At 50.5% G+C, this 25,418-nt stretch overlaps 1 protein-coding gene across 2 annotated transcripts in view; it reads right to left on the bottom strand.

The window, feature by feature from the left end:
* Nucleotides 1–11,356: 11,356 nt before the first annotated feature.
* Nucleotides 11,357–25,418, bottom strand: part of LRFN5 (leucine rich repeat and fibronectin type III domain containing 5) — a 47,273-nt gene continuing 33,211 nt past the window's right edge. Inside the window, exons 2-4 of one of the 2 annotated variants that reach the window (XR_005860205.2) lie at nt 19,403–20,810; nt 16,043–18,804; nt 11,357–11,762 (exon numbers count right to left, since the gene is read on the bottom strand). Coding sequence is in view for 1 of the 2 variants with exons in the window: in XM_421485.7 (XP_421485.3) it covers nt 11,656–11,765; nt 18,086–18,804; nt 19,403–20,790 (2,217 nt within the window). In the remaining variant the exon portion in view is untranslated. Of the gene's footprint in view, nt 11,766–16,042; nt 18,805–19,402; nt 20,811–25,418 lie in introns of both variants that reach the window. The other variant, XM_421485.7, reaches the window with a different exon arrangement.

A 25,418-nucleotide genomic window follows, 5' to 3' on the forward strand; every position in this document is an offset into this window, starting at 1 on the left:
CAGCCATATACAGAAAGAAGAGCTGCACTCACCCAACTGATGAAGGGGCTCTCTAGCTACACAGCACTCGTCCTCAGAAAGCAGCCCAGGTCCAAGAGATGCTCACTCCTCCGTGGTTGGCCTTTAAATGAGCCTATGGAGACTCCATCCCAAGGTCCAGCCCTTCTGCTCAGGTGGGGAGCACAGCTGCAAACAATGTGCCTGTGCTCCCTGGGCCAGCTGCGCCCCCTCACCAGGTGCTCCATCACCAGTTCAAGCCCTGACCGAAAGGTTCCCCTACACCCACTATGTCCCTCAGCACCACATCACTGCAGCTCTCAACCACCACCAGGGGCGGTGGTGCAGAGCACCTAGACATACATTTGGGAGTCCGTATGTGTTCTCTTGTTCAAAATAGCTCCAAAGGGATTACAATTGCCTTTCATTACAGCTTGGATTTGTGACTTTCTATAACACCACTCAGATCCCGTTGCCTGACACTGTTTTTTCACTTCTCCAAACTTCAGGAAACACTTCCTGTCGAAGGATACTCGAAACTCTGTGTTTTACAATATAGTATCTATATCTATATATTACAATATACATATACAATATGTACAATATAGTATAATTAGCAGCGTTAGCGTCAAAGATTTTTGAACGTAACAAGGTGAAGTACGAAAGTAACCCATCAGAGCCGGCTCCCATAGAAGCTTTGCTCCAAACCCTGGCGGGTTGGGTTTCACACCCGGAGCGCTTTGACCCCCCCATCCACCTCCGCTGCTGCCAGGCTCGGGTCTCCCGGTACCCCAGGCTGCGCTGGGGGAAGTTTCACTTCATGTTAGCGAAGCCATATAAGACAGAAGCCTACACGTGAAAAAGCACCACGGTGGTGAATTATCTGCCTAAGGCATTTCGATGGGAAAAGCTTTTGTAATGACTTCGGTATCAGCGAGCACAGCAGTGGGAAACCTCAGGGAGCTGAACGCGAAGCCAGAACGGGGAGAGGAAAAAGGCAGATTCATCTAAAACCAAACTCAGACGAGCTGGGTACCCTGCTTGTGGAACAGCCCCGATCATCGTCTGGGGACGCTCCAAGGAACTGCGCGAAAATACATAAACTGCTTCTCATGTAAATCTCCTTTTTCTCCCCGCCTCATTGATTCTGAATAGGGCGTAAGGATGAGTAATGCTGAGACGCACTTAAAGCAAAGGCAGCTATCCCAAGAAAGAGGAACTAAATGACCGGGGGATGGAGAGCCGTTAAAGAAGACCGTTTTTTTCACATCAAACACAGATGATCTGGAAAAGCAGAAAGAAGCACCGGTTCCTCCCACTTACTCTATTATTTCTTAAATACAGTTATTGCTTCAAACACAGGTTCACAGCTGGGGAGAAGGAAGAGAGGCGAAGCGAATAGCAGCGGGATGAGCAGCAGCCTATTTAACGGCAATTATTAGCTAACAAAGAACCGAGCGAGCCGCGCTGGCTGGGCCTGCAGGCTGGGGCTCTGCGCGTGGATCCGCTGCCCTGAGGGTCACCCCTGGGCCGGGGGACGCCCCGCGGAGTTCGGGCTGCGCTGCGGCACGGATGGGGCTGAACGGGTCGCCCCTCGGCCAGGAATGCTTTAGCCTGGCTCCGGGAAGGACACGACCCGGCTATTTCACCATGCAGCATGATCCACCAGAAATAAACTCGCTCCATCCCTCGTTTCTCCTCACTAAAAATCCCAGCAGAGAATCCTCCACCACCTCCAGTCAGACACATTCTGTTCTCTCCCTGACAATTAAGTTACTCTTTGGAAGGCACCGCAGGGTTTTGTTCACGTGGAGAGGTGTGGTGGAGGGACACCGCCCTGACCGATCCCCCCCCCCCCCCCCCCCCCCCCAATCTCGGCTCCTCAACAGACTGCACTATGGTGTGGGAGATGACATATTGTTTTTGCATAAGTAATAATGTTGTACCAAAACGACACACCTCGGGACCCGTGATACAAAAAAGGTCCTTGTGGTTAAAGAATAGAGTATTTTTGAGAGAGTAGACTCTGTCTGGGTGTTAATTTGTGTGCTCTCCTCCCTTGGGGAGATCACTGCAGGGAGAACGGGCAACCAAAGGGAAACGCTGTAAGACAAACATCTGCACCCAGAACTGCATCAGAAGAAACAAACTGCTCTGGCAGATATATGACAGGAGACAGTGGCTTGGCAACCTGTACGTGGATTCTGCTTACTTGGAGAAACAGAGAGAGATGGACTTTGTCAGCTACCTGGGGGATGTGTGCACAAAGAATGCGAACAAGGCAGCAGGGGAGGGACTCAGCAGTGAGAAATAGGAGATAGAAGAGCTCGTTTTTCTCACAGCAGGTGCTCCCGCTTGCAGCACACCCACCACTGCAATCACAAATTAAAACTTCTTCACAAGAGTTCTGGTCTCCGAAAAATCCTTTGAGGCATTCCTCACAATGGGAGTGGCAATCAGCGTTGTGACAGTCCGTTGTTTGGTGCTACAACAGCTCTTTATCTAAAGCAGAAGGAAAGTGAAGAGTTGTAAATGCCTTTTGATAAGATCCCCACAAAGGCCTATTAAGGACACTTAATTTTGCACCTCAGTTACTGTTGACATAAGAGCCAAATAGGAAGAATGATTAAGACGACTTCAACAATTTCCCAGGTGGAACAGCCACATTCTGAACAGCAGCTGTGGAGCAGAGAAGCACGTGAGTGGATACCAGCTCAGTGGGCGCTGCACACAAAGGCGTGGGCCACACGAGGCTCTGGGCTGCACAGCTCAGTGCTGTCCTACTGCTCCACCAGGAAACTGTTCAGCATGATGTTAGGAGCTGAGACCCAGCGGCATCTGAACCAGAGAGACTGCACAGGCTGGGACCTGTGGCGGCCTGCATTCATCTCCCAAGGTGTTCAACTGCAGCATCACTGGTTCCCACGTTATCATTGCTATGGTTTAATTATGTTTAAAACGGGGCCCAAGAACCCACTTTGTCCTTCAAAAGTGTTCCCTTATGTCACCATCAGCATCTTTCAAACAAGCCCAGAGTGACACAGTGGGGCTGAAACCATGACAGATATCAAGGAAAGCCCCTCACCGAGCACTGTGTGCAGTAACAAAATGGCTGGAGGGGGCTGGCTCAGGTTACTGTTCTGTCAGTGCCCACCTGTATATATTTGCCTTCTAAACGAACTACTCATTCCCTCTATGGCTGAACTCCTTTTCCATGCATTACCATGGAATGGACTGCTGGTGTGATTCAAGACATTCTTCTCTCAGAGCCAACTCCATGAGCTTTGTAGGTGGCACACTGGAATAGGAGCCTGTATCCACTGACTCACTGCTCACTCTGCAAGCCATATAAAAGCTACTTCAAAGCAGCAGAGGCAGGAGCAACAGGCTCAAGGCAAGAGAGCAAGAGGCCCTTGACCATATTTCCTTCCAGAATTGGATTCCTGCTCAGAGAGGTGTTTGTTCTCACTGGAGTCCCCACCACAGGGCCACTGCCCCAGACAGCTCCCACTCTGCTCCCCACACCCACACTTTGTTTCCACTTCTATCTTGGGCACAGCACAGGTAATTCCTGTCCTCTGATTCACACATTCCACCTCCAGTTTTTCTTTTTAGACATACATAAAGAATGAGACCATATTTTAAAGCCCTCTGTCCCACAGTGCCACTTCTTGGGAGATGTGCCACCCAAACATGAAATCTCTCACTCTTTACTGGGACACCCACCTGCCACAGACCACACTGTCCCCCAGCCAGGTGCACAGTGGGACTGGCTGTGGGGGGGCTCTGGAGGTCCACATGTTCTCTGCAAGGCCGCAGTGCAGATGTCTCCCATTGTCCCCAGCAGTGCCAAAATTCCCACCCTTTGCTCGGTTTTCTTTGAATCTGCAGCCCTGTCTGAATCAGAGATACCACCAAGGAATCAGGTAGAGTGCTCACAAACAACTAAGGAAATCCATCAGCCCTCCTGTTCCTTATCACTGCTCTGGTTATGATAAGGAATGACCCTGGTATTGACAAAGAACACCACAGTGTTGCCAATTCCAGCAGCGTTGGGGCTCACTGTTCCAGGCACAGGATGTATGAGCGCCTCCAGCCCATGCTGTCTGTGACTGCTCACCAACTGCAGGGTATGAACACAGGCACTGGTACAACACAGCACAGCTAGCACATACCCAGTCCCTACAGGAGCAGTGGGGTTTCCCCTGCAGAGCCGTACCCTGAGCAAAGGGCTGTGCTGTGCCAGACATCAGCGTTGCTCTGGGGGAGCCCACACATTCCCCTGGCACAGAAATACCTCAACATGGGCTGAGCTGTGTGAACACTCTCATCCGAGCCAGCACCTGCACCGTCACCAAAGGCAAACAAGGAGTAAAAATAGTGCTGCAGTCCCTCACTGCTGTTTCTCTGCATTCCACAGAGGGGCTCCGGGGTGAGCAGTGCTGACAGCATGGCCAGGATCAGCCCCTCTGCTGTGCCCTAGCACCACAGCAGGCTGCTAATCTGGGCTATGGGGGGGCTTGTAAAGCAAATCAGAATAGGAAAAGGGGGGAAGAACTGTGTTCCAAAAAGCTTAAAAGCTGGCAGTGCATTTCTGCTCAGAGGCTGAATGCTTAGCCTTTCCAGAATGTTAGTGGTAAAGCAGCGAGGTCTGTAGTCAGAAGGAACAAGGTTAAAATGAAGGACAACCCCTGTACCAAAGTGTACACACAGTCCTCTGCAAGTCTCCCTCTCTCCCTGTATGGTTTGAGGACACAGCTAATTACATTGAGACTTCCCTTTGCCAAGTCACTGCCAGCACTACTGCTGCCCAGGCACTGGGGAGGATGGGGCAGTGCCTGCAACCTCAGGGATGGGAGGAACCAACAGGACCCCTGCAGGCCCTGCCACAGTCCCCATCCCTTTAAGTGAGACCTCTTCTCCCCTGGCAGTCAGACACAGGGGAGCAGCTGGGTTCTTCCTTACCACTCCCAGGGCTGGGCCTCCTGGGCTACTCCTCAGCACAGCAATTGCTGTGGTACAGAATGCAATGCAGACAGCACTGTCTGGGGGGACATCAGTGTATCCCCTCATACACTATTGGGTGTGGTGCTGCATGAGGCTCCTCATGGCAGAGGTACAGCAGCAATCTGCTCGATGTAGAGCTGGCACCACTGTCTCCAAAGATCAGTAACTGCTGGCAGCATTTGCTCTGTACCATGCAAACACTGAGCAGAGATAGCACTTTCTAGTCTCCATCTGCCACCATGAAACATCAGCTTCTGTTGTTGTTTACTTGGAGTGGTGAAGGCAGAAATATACAGCAGCTGGATGGTTGTCATGAAGTAAAAATGCAGCAGGAACAAGGCAGAACCAAGCACGTGATGCCCAGCAAAACTTGTGCCAGCTCTGCTGAGACAGCAGCAGGCAGAAGGGCTGTCCCTGTCCTTGTGCCCCACTCAGCAGAAGGTTGGGACTCTGCTGCTGTGTGGGCAGAGGCAAGAAAACCTGAGCTGGTGTCTGTACAGAGCCCGCCAGCTCCTGCACCTGCAGAGGTGATGGCCATGCCCACATCAACTTTTGCCATTTCCTGCAGTTCTCTCGCAGCAGCCTGGCCAGGCACACAGTTTTCAGGGCTCAGAGCACACAGCACAGGGACTCATGTGCCATTGCATTTCACAGACGTCAGAATGATAATCACAATGTCCTGGGCTAGAAAGGACCCATAGGGACCATCAGATCCATCTCCTGGCTCCACATAGTACTGTGGAGTAATGGGGAAATAGAAACTGTACAGTGCATTTGCCTCTTACATGAGACAAATAAAAAAAATTGCATTTCAACATCATTTAAAACAAAATTCAACAGTTCCACACCATCTTAGCAGCAGCACGGTAAGAGGAACAGCAACACTGCATATTCCAAACCAGCACTCTGTGCAGCTCTGCAGCACAGTTATTCACCAGAGAGGGCCCTGTATCTGTGCTGTGTCACATACAGTCCCTATTTAATGACTGCAAAAGTTTCACAGCGTGCAGCCAGCATGACATGCAGGCGGGCTGCACTGAGCCACCGGGAGGGCTCTGCTGGGTCAGAGCTGGAGCGTTCTGAGAAAGCTGCAAGTGTTTTTCTTTTGTTTCTGTTGTTGTTTTGTTTGCTCAGTTACAAAATTAACATTATCTTAGGGGTTCTCACAGCAGCAAATGCAGGAAAAATAAAAGCTCACTGCCCAGAGACCGCCTTGGAACTGCCAGGCCTGTTCCCCCTCAAGATGGGAAAGTGATGAGATCAAGGACTAAAACACAGCAGGGGCACAAGAGAAAGCCCCTCATCCCAACTGTTCCAGACAAGGAAGTCAGAGCTGAGCAAGTGAAGCAGAATCAGCTTGGTTGAAGGAAGCAAAAGGCTTCAGGCTGCAGTTCCAGAGCTGTGTTACCCAGAACCAAAACCTCAGCAGCTGTAGGCCCTCCTACAGGGCAGGGGAGCAACACACCAACACGAAAGCAGGATGCAGGAAGGTTGAGCTGCCCTCCTACAGCAGTTCTCAGCTCTGTGAATCATCAGAAGCTTAAGTGCATGAAGTAGCCTTCACACCAGTGCACAAAACCTCATTCTAATGGAGTTCTGTCTTCCCACAGTCCATTAATTCCCAAAAAACCTAGGGCTGAGTTGCAGTACTGTAGGGAGTTCTACTGTCAGTAGTTCCCTTTTATGGGAATAAGAGAGAATCTAAAAAAAGCTGTTCACAGAAGCCATGCAAAGCATCAGCACTAAACCTGTATTTGTCTTTCTCTCAGAGGAGGCTGCCCAGGGCATACCTTGGGACAATGCCTCCTCTTTGCAGCCTATCTTTTCTTCTCAGGGGAACAGACATGCATGCATATGCACCTTTTTGAACAAGGATGGTCCCAGGCAGCCCCTGCAGCTCAACTCCCAGCACAGCCCCCATTAGCACACCCAAACACAGCTGTGCCAACTTTGATCATGCTAAGAGGTGCAGTAGCTGCCTTCTTTTATCCTTATTTCTCTGGCTGCAGCAGGTACTGCTCGTTGGTTGGCACTGGGATGGTTGCACTTCATTGCCCAAACCTATCATAAAAACTGTACTTGAGATGTCTGGTTATGGGGGTTGTTGCCTTCTTCTCTCCAAGTTTGCCTTCTTTTTGAGGGTGGGTGAGAGAGTTTAGAGACAACCTGTGTGGTAGAACTTTAAGAAGGGATTTCACAGGTGTTCCTGCTGGCTGTGCCAGCCCAGCTCCCAGGGTCTCTCCTGGCACAGATGTTATGTGATAGCCACAGCCCCTTGGCTCACTCCTCAGAGCACACCATGTGCGTGGGCTGCACATGGTAACCACAAAGGCTGCAGAGCAGTGTCACTGCCGGGCACGGTGATGTGCTGGCTTGGGACACCTCCAGCAGTGTGCTTATCCTTCAAGGAAACAGCAAAGCTGCCGAAACTGAAATACAGTGTGATGATGGAGTGACCGTAATGAGAGGAGCGGTAAGCATGTTCTGCACTGTTCCTGATGAAGCAGCAGAGAGAGGCACACACAGGGGCAGGTGGGGGCTGGACGTGTGGTGGAATTCAATGAGTTTTAAAATTCCTTCAGGTTCCGGGACTTTAGAGGTCAGACTTTTTTTAGGGATAAATACTCCAGAGTGAGGAAAGAATGGATGTTTCAGAGCTGTATCATTACTGTCATTTGAAAGTTTGTGCATAGATACAACACTGGATACTGCAACCTGAAAGGATGACATTATTCCTAATATAACTGAAAAATAAGGGGCTGCAAGGTCATTAATCTGCTGTGAGATGTCTACAGCAGGCGCTGACAGCAGTGTGCTGCATTCCTCCTTATCTCACACATTTCTGTCTCTGTAGCCTCTTTGGGAGTGTGTTTGACATCTATCACATCAAAGCTGGAGCAATCTGCCTCAGGTAGCATGTGCATATGTGAATTTACAGAACGCTTCTGGAAAGTGTGTGGTACCTTAGAAGGTGCCCAGGGGTTGAAGGCTTCCCACTGCCTCAGCACCACCAAGCACTGCTGCTGGGTGGGACCAGAGGCACACAGCTGGCAGTGCCTACCGCCCTGCACCCCAGGAGCCATACTCCGTGGCGCCCACAGCTTCCTTCAGAAGAGCTCTGGGCCACCTCCCCTGTGTGTTGTGCATGCCTGGGAGCTGCAAACGCTGCTGGGAATTCGGGATTTCTCCATGTCTGCTTGGTGTTATTCCCAGATCAGGCTGGGTTTTTGTTTGTTTGTTTGTTTGTTTGTTTTTTGTTTGTTTGTTTTCCCTATAAAATTGCCAACATTAAAACTGTGTGTTTGATCTCTTGGTTCAAGTCTTCATCACTACAGGAAAAGAAGGGCCTTGTGTGTGGTGTCAGTGAGCTGCACTTGTGTCAGCTGAAGAGCCACCCTCAGTGAAATATAATATTGGGAACATCCACTTCAATGACAGCAAAAAACCACGGGGAGCTGTTTCCACATTCCCACTGTTCTCAGAGTCCTCATCACTCACGTGGTCAAAAAACAGTTTCGTAACGTTTTGAAGCTTGTACCCATGGCAAAGGTAGGAGGCAGTTCCTGCCCTCCTTTTCCCTCCTGGGCCATGAGCTGCCCCCAGACCCCCACAGGGATCACTCTGCTGGCTGCTGTGCTGAGGGGGCAGCCTGGGGAGCCACCTGAAGTTCCCCATGGCTGCAGCTTTGAAGACATAAAAAAATGTAAAAAGAAAAAAAATGCCAAATGTTGTTTGAAGAGTCTGCTAAACTGTCTTGTTTAATACTAAGGAAGCACCCTTGACACCCACAGGTGCTCTCTGGTCTGTGCCTCCTCAGAGCTGCATGCAGAGCTATGAAGATGACACTGACATGGATGCAGCAGGACAGAGGTTTATGAGGAGGGGCATAAGGAGCAGGAGGCTCACAGTGCAGAGCAATGTTCCCACAGGCACTCCTGACCACATGCTGCACCCCAGCTGTGAGCCATCAGGGCCACACCATGGCGAGCAGAGCTACACCCACTCCCTTGGCTGCAGCACGTGTGGTGGGGCAGTTCTCTGCTTCTGGGAGCAGAAAGGAAGAAGGTTTGCACCAATGCAAGGGTACAGCTCGAGGCTTCAGCAAGTAATGTGCACATGGAGCATGGGCAATACAGATAGGAATCCCCACTGCAGATCTGCTCCAACCTGGGCTACCCACAGACAGGCCTGAGCTGCTTGAGGGTTTCCTTTTCCTCTGACTACAAGTTTTTCTTCAACTCATTTTTCTCCCACAGCAAAAATAAATAAATAAATAAATAAAACCCAAGGCACAACAACAGCTGAACAAGACCGCTGTAGGTCTGCAGATTTCTGTGAAAGAAGAGTTTAATTCCTGAGCAGCCCTCCCTGGTGCGCTGCTGGAGTGCAGGAGCTGAGCACAGGCACCAACACTGCCACCGACCATCCTCACCAAGGGTGCGTTGGGCAGTGGTGATTGGGCGCACTCTGGGCTGCACGCTCATCTCTTCTACCCACTCTGATTCCCACTGCTCCTCAGTGCCTGCAGATGCATTGCCCTGAGCATGTGCTACTACTGATGTACTCTTTGCTCTGTTGGGCACAGGGGGTGGCTATGAGCACTGCCCAGCCCTGCGGGACACCAGGAGTCCCTGCAGCCCATGTCCCTCAGCCCTGTCCCACCACCCACTTGCACAACAGCACAGATACTGGCAGCACTGGCCAGGGCAGTGTCTGTTGGGGTGAAGGTAATGCTGGTGGCCCAGTTACTTGGGGCTCTCTCAGCAGCCAACATTGGTGTGACTCTTCAGTATGTATCCAAATTCTGTTTTTCTCCAGCAGGTCACCTCTGCTTGTTGGTATGATGCTATTCCTCTACTCTCTTAGTATATGGATGGAATGCCACTAAGCCATCCTGGCCAAAGCTGTCCCCTGTTGCTGGTCCAGCAGCAGACTGCTGATGACAGCATGCAGCTGGCACACTGCTCCATAGACATTGTAGGTATTTTTGCAAAACCTGATTCACAACTTCAGTGAATCTGACCTCAGTGACGCACAGATTTCTAACTAACACTGAGCTGACAGGTGGAACTTACCTTGACAATTAATTAAAAGGACATAAAAAAGAATCAGCAAGGGAAAAGCAGCTCCACTATGTGCATGAAAGCTTGAAATTGAAGTCATCACATGAGAGTAATAACACAGTATTAATGGGAAACAAAATCCTGAGAGCTGTGACAGTCTTTGCAGGAATAATGTTGAGCTTGTTGGTTTATAAGGGCTTAAACAGCTCTGCAACTCAATGCAGAATGTCCAAAGCAGGAATGCACCTCTCATTCCTTCCCTGAATCACACTGCACACTGCTGGGCTGTTCTGCAGCCCAGGCTGCCATCTGCTTCCTGCGGGACAGGGCAGTGGTGCTGCAAGGCTGGGGAGGCACCTGCATCTGCAAGCAGAGGTGTGAGCAGTTGGTGAACTGTTTTCATCAAACATATTTGTGAAAAGTAGTTCATTTTGGGCTCATCCTTTTCTAGAAAACCCAACTGCTCTGTGCATTACAATCACCTGCTGTGACTGTAATCCATGTTAACTCAGGCTGTGTGCAGTGCCAGAAAAACCTCAGACAACTAGAGCCATGAGTCCAACTCCTGACCACACTGCTGGGTGTCCCCTTGTCATACCCACGCTGCCTTCCTACAGGGTCCCACCCCAACCATTGTCCCTGGCTCTGGAGGCTGGACCTGGTGTCTCCTGTACACCCCCAGCCCCAGGGTAAACCCTATGCCCACTGCTCAGCCCGGCAGCTCCACAGCCCAGCCGGGGGCCTTCAACCTCCCCCAGACAGCCTCACACAGAGCCCATGGTGCTCTGGGGGCAGCTTGGAGCAACCTGGGGAGATGTAGTTGTCCCTGTGTGACAGCTGCTGCTGTGACTAGTTCCTATTGTGAGCCTTGGGAGGTATGACAGGACGGTGCAGCATGAGCAGCAACATCAATGGCCCCACTGACAACACACACACACACAGACCAGCTGTCCTGCAGAAGCCATGCTGAAGCTGGCTGATGAGTTGTGATGTTTGCAGAAGTGACAGTGATGTCTGGAAGCCACATAAAACTCTCAGTGAGAAGGAAGGAAAGCAAAGCTCTCGATCCTGTTTGAGAAGCAAGAAGTGATGGGAGGACCAAGCAGTGCTGCATGGGACTGGCAGGGGCTGCAGTGCTGTGGGAGGGCTGCAGCTCTCCGCTCAGCCCCTGGCTGCCCCCATGTTCCAAACCCACAGTACAGAGCATGGCCAGCACTGCAGGAGTGTGCGGTGCCAACACCCGGCCGCAGCGGGCATCGCTGCCCCAAATCAGCCCAGTGCCAGCTCCGTTGTAGTAAAACATTTATTTGTTACAGTGATGTAAGCTACCATGATTACAGTTTGTGAACTCACCACTGGCAACATTTGACACAAGCGGTACTGCAGCTGTTGCCACCCAAGTTTTCATCGTTAGTTTTATAAAAATCTCAGACACCAGAAAAAAAGGTATTTAGACTGAATGTGGCAGATGGGAGATGGGGAATCTGTGAGCTGGGGAGGAATGTTTGTCCGACACTGCCGACCTCCATGGCCTCCTGGCCTCAGCTGTGACTTGAAGTAGTCTCAGCAGTGTGAGCGCAGTGCAACATCAATCCTTGGTGCGCTGGGATCGCTTTGTTTTCTGCCGCGTAGCCAGGTTGGGGCAGCTGCTTTCAAGGAGCGGAGCAGTGTGGGTGTCCTTCAGGTCAGCCCCAGCTTCTGTGCAAAGAGAGAACAGAGACAGTGAGGGTAGCCCACAGTGCCCAGTGTCGTGCTGCAACCACCAGACAGACTGACTGACAAAGACAGACAGATGGACGGGCAGAGGGACAGCAACACCCATGGCAAGGAATGGGAACATCCACTTCTCCAGAATTAGAGAACTCCCCACTCTAGATTTGCTTCTGACTCCCCGCAAGCGAAGTCTTTTTCTACGACAGCGATTTCACCTCTTTGTGCACAGAAGTGAAACACCAACATGAAGCAGTGGATGGGCACGAGCCCAGCATTGGCCCTTGCCAGGCTTACATGCAAGTGAAAAGTCACCATGCAGAGAATGTGTAGCGTGTGCCCATCTGTCCCTGAGCAGCCACACCATTGGTCTTATCCCGTGGGAGTGTGGGGACCTGCATCTCCACAGAGCGGCTGCAGCCCTTCACCTTGCTACTGCCAGCCCCGCAGCCCCACTTACCTCTCAGCACCAGACACAAACCAGGCCCCATTCCCAGTGGGGCCATGGCTTGCTGCAGGACACAGCTCTCCGGCTGTTTGCAGCCATGCACCGGGGCCTGCAGGACTCCCTGCCCACCACCCTCTGCCCAAGTAAGCAAGGGGAGAAGGGAGCTGTACTGGATCCATGACTCTTTTTCTCATTTTCCTGTCCAAATTCAATTCCTGTGCAAGATAGGCATGCGCACACATCCCCATGATGCAGGCAGACCCAGGCAGCTCCAGGCCCCATACTCCCCTGGGCTGCAGCGCGGCTGTGTGCCCAGGACACAGCCCAATGGCAAGGCTTGGCGCTTAGCAGTTGCCTGTGCGGCTCCACAGTGTCAGGACATGCTTTGGCAGCATCTCCACACCACCAATAGCCCCAGCAGCTGCCAGCAGGTGTGCGCACCCCATGCACAGTGGTAGCAACATTCTCCTTGCCTGCCTCACTCTAGGTACCAACGAAGGCAGAAGCAGGGGAATGCCACCACTCTCCATCTCAGCACCACTCCTGAGGGGCTCTGCAGGGCTCTGTAGTCCAGGGGGACCCAAAGGTGCCACCAGCCCTTCCCAGACCCTGGAAGTCCCAGGAACAGCACTGAGCTAGCACTGACCTGTCCCTGCCTGCAGACTGGTAACAATCCATATCAACTGATAACAGCTGTCAGCAACCTGGAGGCTGATACCAACCGAGTAACAACTTCGAATGACCTGGCAGACGTGGCTTGTTCCAGCATGACAGAGGCAGTAGAGCTCATTCTGTTTATTTTCATACAGACAAAGCCTCGATCTCGTCTCTCTGCAGCCAACAATTTGCCATGTTTGCTGTTTTCTTTTTTAGATTCTTTCCTTGCAAGCTAAGCTTCCTTCTTGCTACAGCAGCAGCCTTCACAACTGGCTCTTGTGAATAAATCAATGGCATTAGCACTCACTATCAGCAAGATCAGAAAGCTTTGCCTTTTGGCCTCATGTTACTGAGGCAAGGTGTGGGTGCTTTAACCCATTCCAGACCCAGTACCCTGCACACTTGTGTTCCATCCATGCTGCCATGAAAGCAATGCCACGGCCACATCCAAGCAGAGGCAGTCAGAATATGGCATGTTTGTTCCTATTTACAGTGCTGTCTTTGCCCAACACTCAGAGCATGCATGCACAGTGCAGCACACCTTGGTAGCAGATCCAGGGCCACTGTCCCTCCCTGCCCTGCAGGAATGCTGATACTGTGTGCCCTGGGGATGTGCCAGTGGTGACTGTGCTATGGTGCAATACTTACCTACAGCTGCCACTGTGGGTTCAGGCACCCTGCACAGGTGAGGCAGCACAGCTACGGTGCTGATGCTCTTCTAGCAAAGCACTGATGCTCTGGCTGTTAACATTGGTTGCACACAGGGAAAGGGTTTCTGCATACAGTAAGAGCATTTCCCCTTAAAATGATGGTATGCAGCCACGTGCATCACACTGTGACAAAACAGCATGCTTAAGCATCTGCACAGAGGGCAGGAGATGCTGCTGCAGCACTCAGCAAATGCAGGGGCAGCTCAGTGCAACCCTTGTATCTGTGTCACAGCCAGCACTGAACTAAAAGGCATGCAGAAAAATGTCTGCAAAGGGAAAGCATTGGATGCATGGTTTCAGTAGGCAGGACCCTATTGATTTTGCTGTGATTTGTTTTTTTTTTTCAAGTCAGATCTTTGACCTACCTTAAAATTACTTCCTAAATTACCACGGGAGAGGCATTGTGTTATTCTGTTACTGCTGCTATTGTTCCTTTTAGAGGGCGAGTGCACATCACTTGTTACAACAGCACCTTAAAGGAACAGGACAGTACATTTTCTTGAGATATTGTAAGGCTGACAAATGCTGCCACTCTGCAAGCAGTACCTCCAAGGCTTCAGTTTCTCCCAATTAGTGAGAAGCAGCAGTAAATGACAGCAGCTGTGACCATTACTTCTGCTCGTTGGGTCAATCACTGGGGATAAACACCCCCTGCTTCTCTCTGCATAGCGCCTGCTGCAGCTTGGGGTGCATTTGCAGATGGTGCAGGAAGAGCCATGTTGTGCTTTTCAAGGACACATGAGCAGTGTGTGCTGGCAGCAGTGGGACACAGGGACAGGTGGTTGCAGGACACATAGACACAGGGATAGCTGGCTGTGGCAGAACTGTCATCCATCACAGCTTGGGCTGACGTTACTCAGAACTGCAACACGCAGGCACAAGGTGATGACCAGCAGAGTTCTGGTGTACTCTGAGAAATGCAAACATCTCTGTGCTGCACGGAGCAGAGCTCAGCCCCCAGCAGCTCCACAGGGTGCAGTGATGGCTGCAGGAGACCACTGGGCCCAGCGCTGGCACCGTGCTGCACAGCAGACACGACTGTTGGAGGAGCTTCACCACAGGAGAATGGGAATGGGCCCTGCCATCACCTCCTGCTGTTCCTGCAGGGCCCTGTGGGATGTGTCCCCATGGAGACACACAGCAAAGCCCCCATGGGACAGCACTGCTCTGCAGCACTGGGGGCATCACCCGCCCCACACACGTCCCCATGCTCCAACGCCTCTTTTGCTCATTACTGTGGATCTGTGCTGGTGCCAGGGGAGAGTTTTCCAGCAAACCAAAGCACGTTGGCAGAAATAAAGCCACATTTGCACCCAGAACAGAACAGTACCATATATTCAGTGTCAAGAACATGCCCAGAACATCAGCAGAAAGGCAGCACAGAGAACAACTAACACAACCAGCTTTTCACCCAACAAAACCCTGCTTCTCCATCCAAACATTACTTGAAGCAGCCCTCCTTAACAGAACGAGTGTGCTTTAGAAAAAGGGTTAGGAGTGGATTTAAGAAATATGTAAGAGAATGTGTGTGTCAGAAATCTTAGTACAAATAAACAATTTTTTTTTTTTCTCCTTGCCTGGTGCTTGTGAAACACAGAGAGCCTCTCACAAGCAAAGTGTTGGCGATTGTTCTCATGGAGCACAAGCAGCAAGGTGCCAGCCAGGGTGCTGCACAGTGCCTCAGGGTGCTGCACACTCACTCATACAGCCTGAGGGGGCCCATCTCATGAACAGCAGCTCCTGGCTGCCCACTCCCCCGCCCCAGGGGCTTCCCTGCATGCCAGCACTGTGTGACCAAAATGGGGTAAAGCTGCATCTGGGACTCTTACATGAGCATTTTGGTTTCCAAAGAATTAGAAAATTTCCAGCACATCACTGAACAAATATTTCAGTGTAATTCTTCTGATCAAGGGATACCTTGGCACTTTTTCTGCATCTATCTGCAACAGCTCTGGTTTTGCAGAACAGAAAGGACAGAAGATTTCCTCCTTCCCAAGGCTTCCCACATGCGGAATGAACCAAGCCTGAACAAGATGGAACATCCCGCTGTCTGTTCACCCCCATGGCAATGGCACAGAATTAACACCCTGTGCACACCCAGACGACTCTCCTCTCTGATGTGAGCAGAGCCCTAAAGCCACCCAGGTCTGCAATGTTAGCGCAGAGTTAGACAAAACACGGTGACATATGGTCCTTCTAAGCTGCTTATACAAATGTACTGCAGATAGAATACTCAGCTTCAGCGTTTAGAAAATAGATTCCTTTGAGTAAAAAAATGAAAAATATAAAAATAAAAGCCCCCCAGAAGCTATTAATAGTTCAGCACTTTCACAGAACATCAGACACACGTCCAGTTTTAGACAACACAAAAAGCATTTCCATTTGATGTTTGTAAAATGCACAATTAGGACAAGTGCCTCAGCAGAGCACACAGAAAGGTGCCTCCTTACCCATCGTAAGGTGAAGGTACCGGCTGCAGAGATCCAGCTCCTCCAAGGACCATTACCCCCCTTTGCCCAGATTCGCCACGCCTTCATTTTCAACCTTCCGTAACTCTGACAAACACATTGCTAGCTCTGACGGTGCGCTATGTTAAGAGCTTATTTCTGTCCGTATGCCTCCCTCTAGAAGATTGTAGTCTTCCAGAGAAATCTGGAAGGATTTTTTTTTTAGCTTTTCCAGCAGGAAACGGGTATTCTAATTTTGGTGCTCCATTTCCTTTCTGGTCTCCGCACTTCCAAAGGGAAGAAAAAGGGCTTTCTAAAAAAGAAACAGCCTCTTCCTTCCCTGCACTTTCCAGCACCGCCTCCAGTTCCTGGCTCCTGCAGCCACTGGAGCAGAGCACAGCCACGACCCACAGGCTCTGCACACCCAGCCCTGTGCGCAGCACCCTGGGGATGCAGGAGATGCTCTCCCACACCGGCCCTGGGGCCCAGCGCTGCATATATGTATGCCTGAGAGCCAGAACACCCGCATACAGCTGCTGGGCTGTGCTTCCTTCAAGCACAAGCACACAGAGTGCAAAATTTAACTGTTCTATTACTTTAGTGGTCGCAAAGCCCATATTAAAACCGATGTTTAGCATCTGAGAATGCACTGAGATGGCTCAGTTAAGCTGTCTTTGACTTAAATGTGATGACCATATGAGTTCAATTAGTATTAATTTTCAAGTATTCTCTAGAATGAGCAGAGCAGCAGAAGCACATTTGTCATTCTCACAACAGGGGTGTTTGAGCTGTTACCACCTATTGCCATATGCTCAAGGCTGACATCGTGGCCTGACAGTATCCCAAGGGCACGGCAACCAAGCAGCACATCAGTGTAAAGGTGTGAACATCTCCCAGCCACTCTGTTGTGCGCAGGGACTGCAGACGCAAACTACAGTGCTTACAGGGGATAGGCTCCTAAAAGCCTGGAACGAGTGAGGTTACTGTCCCCAGTGCTGCCCTTGCCTCTGCCCACTGCTGCCCCGCAATCCCCACTGTCTCGAGGTGCTGGCACACACAGGAGCTCAACACATTCCATTTTCGCACCGCAAAGCAGGGAGCAACCAATCAGGCACTGGTCCCGTTGGAAGGCAGCTGTGTTCCCAGCCGTGGCACTGACACTGCGGCATGGGACAGGAGGGGACCCTGAGCCCAGCATCCCCTGCACACCGCTGGGCGCCCCGGGCAGTCACCGCCAGGCTGGCTGGGTGTACCGAGTGAGTATTTTATTTTACACAAGAGAACAACACAGCGTTGTTGTTTCTGTACAGCATCTGCCTAAAAACAAAGGCAACACTATTATCACGGAAAAGAAATGTACAGTCTGACCATTTTAAAAAATATCATTTTACTGATTGATCCAGAAGTGGTTATTTGTTAGCTTGGAGGAAATTTCATTTCCTTTATAAAAGGCTTTTTCTGTGAAAACTCTCTCTTGTGTTTTCTGCTACCGCAGAACCAGGAAGCCAGTCCTAGAGCAGGGAAGGCACTGGTGCTGTTTCATGCTTTTTTTCACCCCTTAACCCTTTTTTTTTTCCCTTTTTTTTTTTTTTTTAAACTCAGAATGTTGCCTTCTGTTTGGATACTAAATAAAACCAAACCGGAACTAAACAGAACCCTGTGTGCACTGGGTGGCTTATAGAGAACCCCGCACGGACAAATCATCACTCAGTGAGACAACAGTGGACTCCCAAATCCAATTCCCCGGGAGAGGGAACTTCACACAACGTTTGGCATTTTGTTTGTCACAGAAATAAAAAGTAAACTTAAAAAAACCCCAAGAGGCAGGTCACACAGTGCTTTCCAATATCCACTCAGAGCTCGAGAACGTCGCTGTTCCGCCCTCCGCGCCGGAGCGGCCCACCTGTGCCAGCATCCCATTCATGGAGAGGCTGCGGCGGGAGCACAGCCCCACGTCCTGCTGGCAGCGGCACAGCAGCAGCTCGCCGCCCAGTGACAGCCTGCGCTTGGCTCTGGACGTGGTGGCCGGCAAGGTGAGGAACTTACTTGGCTTGGATTGTGCTCTTTTGTACGTGGGGACCCCTTTGTCAGAGTCGGGGGGACGGCTAGCTAGCTGCAGAGCAGTGGAGTTATTTCTGTTAGTGTTTTGGGACTCGATACTCATGGCAGCTTCGCTCTGTGGCTCGCTGCTGGGCTTTGGCCCCGGCTTCCGCTTCGGCTTCTGGGTGGCGGAGGTGCCGGCGGCCCACGCGTGAGGAGAGGGCGAGGTAGTGGTGGCGGCGGTGGCCTCCGGGCCAGGGCTGGGCTCCGGCGAGGGTCCGGCACCATCGCTGGCAGCCCGACAACACTGGGCGGCCTCCTCGTGCCCCACCGCCTGCTTGGAGGCGGACTGGGACAGCGCCCCGCCGCAGGCCTGCACCTGGGCCCCATTCGTCTGCGAGTAAACGTTGCTGACCTTGGTGGCCTTGTGCTGCCCGTTGTTGTTGCACACCTTGTACCGGATCATGAGGATAATGATGAACACAAGCACCGAGGCCACGATGATCCCGCCAATGATGATAATCATGGTCCCGCCCAGGAACTGGGACTGCATGAAGTGGCAGCGCACGTAGTCCTGCTCGGTGGTGAACTGCGTGCAGCCCACCACCCTGGTGGCAGTCAGGGAGGTGATCCCATCGTCGTAGATGGCCAAGACGCACAGGTCATACATGGTCCCAGCAGCCAGGTTGTTCACCAGGAAGGTTTTGCTCGTGGGAGGTATCATCCTGGGGGCGAGGACATCGATGTTAACAAACCCATATTGCCACAGCCCTCTCCCAGCCCTCCCCTGGCAGTGCAGCCCTGGCCCTGGCAGCAGGCAGCACCACAGTCCCCCCACACAGCTTGTCTCGGCAGAGCCCATCCTGAGAGCAACTGCAGATGAAACTAAGAAAACAACAGTTCTGGAAGGTGTGACAGTTACAGCCCAGACTCAGAACAAAGCCACCCAGTGCACAGTGCGTGCATGCTCATTCCTCCCAGGCATCACCGCCATGCCAGCAGGGTGTGCTTGCAGAAACGTGTTTGCAGGCAGCATTGTCCCCATGCTTTCATTAAACTGAGCGCGTTAAGATCCACTTAGCTCATCTTACTTCACAATCCTTCTGCTAATCAGATTACTAAAGAGGACTGTTTTGGATTCTCTAGAAATAACCGAACTCAGAGCCATTTCCCAGTCTGAATTACTCCTCCACCAGCCAAGAGCCAGGCTGTGGCCAGGTGGTGAGGGCTGACAGCTCTCCGAGGAGTGGGCAGCAATGAGCTTGCACCAGCAACCAGTGTGGAGCAATGGGGAGGGGCTAGGCTGGGCTGGCTGTGCCATACCTGTACACCAGAGAGTCATCATAAGTGCCATTGTACTGGATCTGGAACATGCGTATTCCAGGTATGTTTCTTTGAAAATTGAATTTCAGCAGAGCAGTAGATGACGTCGCTTCAGCAACAACCACCTTCTTGTCTTGGCTGACTTTTGTATCCCCATTGCTGCTGCTTGCATTGGAGCCCGACTTGGTGGACGTTGAGATATCCGAGGAGCCAGGGTCAGGCTCGTGGATGTGGTTAGTGCTGTTCAGCAAGTGAGGGAGTTTGATTATGTGCAAGTCCACCGTCTGTGTGGCTTCCCCTGCTGGGTTGGAAGCGATGCAGGTGAAAGAGCCCGTGTCCTTCACTGTTGTTATGAGGATGTCGAGTGTACCATTGTCATACACCACAGACCTTGTTGCGTTAGAAATAAGTTTGCCCTCAGGTGAAATCCAATGAATTGCTGGTTCTGGATCCCCCCGGGCCTTGCACCTCAGCGCTGCCCTTTGGCCCTCCAGCACCCTCAGCTCATGGGTGTGCCTGGTAATGAGAGGAGGTTCGCACAGGAACTCCTCCTCAGGGATGGACCAGAAGTACCGGCCCGACAGCAGCTGGGGAGAGGCACACGTCTCCAGGTCATCTTCTCTGGAGAGACGCCTCAGCCACAAGAGCTCACAGTTGCAATGCAAAGGGTTTCCACCAAAGCTTAACGCAAAAGTAGAGGGGCTGATAATTCCTGAGGTTGCCAGTACCTGAGCTCGCTGAAAGAGAGGATCAGGTGGTAGCTTCTGCAGTTTGTTAGATGTGACGTCTAACCTGGTCATCTTGTGGAGGTGGGAGAAGGTCCCCTTAGGAATATGATCAATCATATTGTGGTCCAGACTGAGAGTGTGCAAGCTGACCATCTTTTCCACAGCATCCCAGGGGATGGTTTCCAGGTTGTTGTAAGACAAATCCAATTCCTCAAGAGCTAAAACATCATCGAAAGCTGTGGAAGAAATAAGAGTCAGCTGGTTGTTGTTAAGTATCAAGTGATGAAGATTGGAGAGCCCGCTGAACATGTCATTGGTGATCTTAGTCAATCGGTTGCTGTTCAAATGCAAAGCCCGCAAATTGCGCAAGTCAGCAAACGCGTGAGGTGTGATAAAACTTATTGTATTCCTGGACAGTGTCAGGTCCACAAGGCTGGTCATATTGGCAAAGTCTTTCCTTTTGATATTTGTAACAAAGTTGTCTGCCAGCCGTAATTCCACGGTCCTCCTGTCAATGTTTGGTGGAACAAATAAGAGCCCTTTCTTGGCACAAAGGGTCGCAAGGTTTGGAGACAAAATCTGACAAACGCAGCGCTTTGGGCAGATCTGAGCTCTCACTGCTATGCCAATGAACAGCAGAAACAAAAGCAGTTTTTCCATTGTAGATCAGGTTCACGAGCCTGTAAGGAAGAATAAATGTCTGTTAATGCCTGCAAGATTAGCAAGTATATCATAACAGAAATCACAACAGAAGCAAAGGAAAACTGTCTATGATTAAATCACAAAACAGGTTCACAGAGCAGTGCTTCTTTCTCATCTCATTACCAGATGTCTTATAACTGTCCATATCCTGACATGAGTGCCTATGGTATCTTCCAGAAGGACAACCGAGATTTTTGTATGTATGCATACACACACACACATACACACATATACACATCTATGTGCAAATAACAGCATGGTTTGGAAGCAGCTGGAGGCTCTGTACGTTGCAGCAGTGGTGCCTTCGAAGCCCCTCCTGCTTAAGCTCGTCCCCAGGCTCATCCAGCACCACCATCCCCACCACCAAGCTTTCAAACTGAAGCTTTGACCTCATGATCTGGAGTTACTTTATGATAATGCCATTTATATACTGGAAAAAGGGATGTTTCATGTGCGCTTTACTTGCTGAGCTGAAACCCTCAGTGACCTCTAAATCACTCAATAGGTTTATAACCATTTCTACTGAACATTTAAGCTCTTAATGCTATTTTTGGAATAAACCCAGAAGGGGCTAATTTTAGGTCATTCAAAAAACAATAATGTGCATAAAGAAAAAAAAAAATCAAGAAAACCCCTGAAAACAGACACCTCAACAGAAGTGGAATATGGGCTAATTTTAGAGCATTGCTGTTTCCCCCGATGCCACAGCAGCACTGCACTCCTATCCCAGAAACTCTGACAGTTCAATTAGCCTTATCTTTTACATTGCTAGATCCAGGAACTTCACAGAGTATGAAAACAAGGAAGATAACAGCCATGCCCAGGGAAGTTAAATGCAATCATCTATCAGCAACTCTGTTAAGAACTCCATGAGGGCTACACGGCCCATTTCTGAACACCCCTTTGCCACCCTGCCTCAACTGCAGCACACACCAGTGAACGGAGACAAAGGTGTAGCCCACGTTTGCCTCCTTTCCAAAAAGTGAGATGTGAGCAGGAGCTGAGCAACACGTGTGAGTTCTAGGAGAAAACCTGTGCAGCAGTGAACACCTGGCTGCAGCAGGGCTGCACAATGGAAATGAAACAGTCAGCTCCCTTTGGGACTGATTAGAACTATTCGTATACAGAATGCGGACACATCATAGAAACACAGAATCATCACAGAACGGTTTGGGTTGGAATCTTGAATTGTCATGAATATTGAATGTCAACATAATAATTATTTCTCCTGTTGTCCATTCCATCCATAATCCATCTATGCTGCCATGAAAAAGTAGTTGCAGAAAATTGTTGTGAAAATACCAGCCCCTAAAACTTGCCTTTCAGCACTACTATTTTTTTCTTTTGCTAATACTTTTCATGACTACTGATCCTAACCAGTGAGCCCTCATTTAAAAAAATAATAAAATAACATACAAAAGAAGTCTTCAACCATCAGGTTTAACTTAAATAATGACCACATACACCACTGAAGGCACAGCCTATCATTCCTGTAGTTTTGGGAACCATCCCAAGCCCCCCTGGTGAAATCTCATAACATATGGCTTCCTGATGAGTCAATCCATCCATGCTAACGTGCTGCAGGCTGCAGGCATTGCACTCCTGTGGCCCTACTGGCCCACCAGCACTGCACAGCAGGACAGGGCACAGTGCCACGTGGGGCTCCTCCCCAGGGAGATGGCAGTACCTGGATGGGGACCCAACTCCCAGCATCCACCCCACACCTGTCAGATGCCAGGAATGTTTGCTGAAGACAATCCGTATTTATCTGACAACTGGAAAAGGATATAAAAACAAATTTCCTTTTTACAGCCAGCTGAGAGTGCAATTTGTGTGCTATACAATCCAACATGGCATCAATTTATATGGGACTCCTTCAGCGAAAACTGGCCATTCTTGGGCTGTAAATGCACCAATTAAATTGGTTCCCTTCCCTGTTATCCTCACGGGAGGCAGCCTGTTCTTGTCAGGAGCTGTAAACTTTTAAAACGAAACCTTTTGCACCTCTGCTGGGGACAATTTTTTGCATTAACTGCAGCAGAAAGCAAACCTCCCGGGCAGCATTTACATACATTTGCAGGGTTACATTTCACACCTCTTGTGTCAGCATTGTACGTGGGGGTGGTTCTGCAGGTGCAAACAGGACAGTTCCGACACTGACCAGAGGCTAACAGAGCCCCTCAGAAGTAGCCTGCCCCATACACCCACCAAGTACGCTGGGACCCCCAGAAGCCACCTCCTCAAGCAGATGCCACTGTTCCAGATGGGATTTTCTATCTCACCATACATTTAGTTCACACAAACTCAAGACAGACTTCACAGCTCAGCAACACCCATAGCTGGACCACCAAGGGCCCTGGTCATCCTGGCTTGGGAACAGCATCCTCACTCAGATTTGCTAATGCAATACCACTCATTTAGATTTGTAGCTGTGATTAAGGAAATGTGCTCAGCACTTCTCAGATTCAGCCAAGACTGTTTTCAGAAGTGGGCAAAATTAAAACAAAGTTAGCAAGGTGTATTTCAGCACTGTAGAGGGCAAAGCTTCAGACAATTCTGTAAGACCCAGCTGACTCAGTGGCAGAAGCAGATACAGATTCACAGCCTGCACACAGTGACCTCCATTCCTACACCGCCCAGCACAGCTGCTGCTGGGCAGACAGCAGGGACCCTCCTCACCCTCCCCAGCACCTGGGCACCAGAGCACCAGAGGGAACCAAGCCCTCTGCTCTCCTGCTTCCATCCTCTGTAGAGCAGTCGCAGAAGCACACAGCTCTCCAGCTGAGTTAGTGGGACACGCTGTGCCGGCAGCCCTCCATCATTCCTGGTGCACATGACAATACAAATAAAATGCTGCCTCCCATGCTTGTCATGGGAGCAGGCACAGACTGTTTCTACCAAAGGTTTTTCACCCTTAATTAATGACTCAGTGCTGGAGCAAGGCTGCAGCCGCCCTCTGCCACTCTGTGGAGCTGGCACAGGGGCTGTGGTGCTCCCTCAGGGAGCTGCCTTGTGCCATAGCTGCAGCTGGGACCAGAATTTCCCCACAGGTAAAACCTGATGGAGGAGGGAAGGGTGACCTCAGACAACACAGAGATGCGCCACTGACCTTTGACAGAATCCTCCTGGCAGGGCCGCCTGATCAGAGAGGCAGCTGCAAGTGTGTGCAACATGGCTGGCACTAGTGGAGGGCGACACCAGACCACAGAGCAACACTGGGTACTGCTTCCTTCTTTTGTACTCCCAGGGACCAGAGAAGGAAGCCCAGAGAGCATAGACAGTGAGTCCCATCTTGCACTGAGCAGCAGGCAGCACAGTGCAGTACAGCACAGCACAGCACAGCATGGCACAGCATAGTAGCAGAGCAGCACCCTGCACGCCAGGCAACCAGGTCTGGGCAGGGAGCACACTATGTTCCATGCAGCCCTCACAGTTCAGACAACCATAGAATCATTAAGGTTGGAAAAGACCTCTAAGATCACCAAACTCAACCCCACCCCACCCCCACCACACCCATAACCAACAAGGGGAAATGGTTTCAAGCTCAGGGAGGGTAGATTTAAGTTAGACATAAGGAAAAAATCTTTTACAGTGAGGGTGGTGAGGCACTGGCACAGGTTGCCCCACGGTGTGGTTCATGCCCCATCCTTGAAGACTTTCCAGGCAAGGCTGGATCAGGCCCTGGGCAACCTGATGGAATTGTGGTTTCCCTGTGCATTGCAGGGCAGTTGGACCAGATGGCCTTCAGAGGTTCCTTCCAACTCTAAGGATTCTATGAGTCTATGACTCTAACCAGGGCTGAGCTAGCACCAATACAGTCATTTAGCACCCTGCCAGGTCTATCAGTTCTCCCATGCTGCAGCTTGAGAAACACTGTTGGCAGGTGCTGGGGAGAATGAAGGGAGCAGATAAAGGTGGGTGCATGGCTCCCCTCCAAGCATGGCGCCCATGAGAGGTCTGTCCCCGTGCTCAAATGGCCCAATGAGACCCAGAGGTGCTGCAGGATCCTGCTGTTTCCAAGTACCCAGCTGTTCCTGTAAAATTGTTCCTTATCATTCACAGAGTTTCTGTTGTTTTTTTTTTTTTTTTTTTTAGAAGTGTTAAGTAAGTTGCAATATAAATGCGAGCAAAGCTTAAAATAAAGCTGTGTGTTTGTACTAATGCTCACGAGTGCTCTAAAAGCTGTGTGTGTTGCAAAGATGTACTGGTATTTGCAGCTGAAGCACAGCACATATATTTATTTCACTTAATAGGAACAGCCAACCCGCACATAGCATTGCACTTCACAGCCCGAGCTGCCTCCTGTGCGCTCCCAGCACTGAGAAGCTCACCTGGTTCACAAAGCACTGCCTAAATCTCACTGCTTGCTTAAAGCATCAAAAAGATGGAAAAGAAAACAAAGGGGCAAATGCTGATTTCTTACAAAGGTATGCAGTTCTTTCATTTAGTGCTTGGTGCCTGCAAAGAGATGGGGATCATCAAGCTCCTTGTGTGGTATGTGTGATTCAAGTAAAAAAAGACTCTCAGAAGTGAAGTTTGAGATTAGTTTTGTTACAATATTTTTTGAGTTATTCAATGCCTACAAA

This window comes from Gallus gallus, chromosome 5, assembly GCF_016699485.2.
Source record: "Gallus gallus isolate bGalGal1 chromosome 5, bGalGal1.mat.broiler.GRCg7b, whole genome shotgun sequence".
NCBI classification, from domain to species: Eukaryota; Metazoa; Chordata; class Aves; order Galliformes; family Phasianidae; genus Gallus; species Gallus gallus.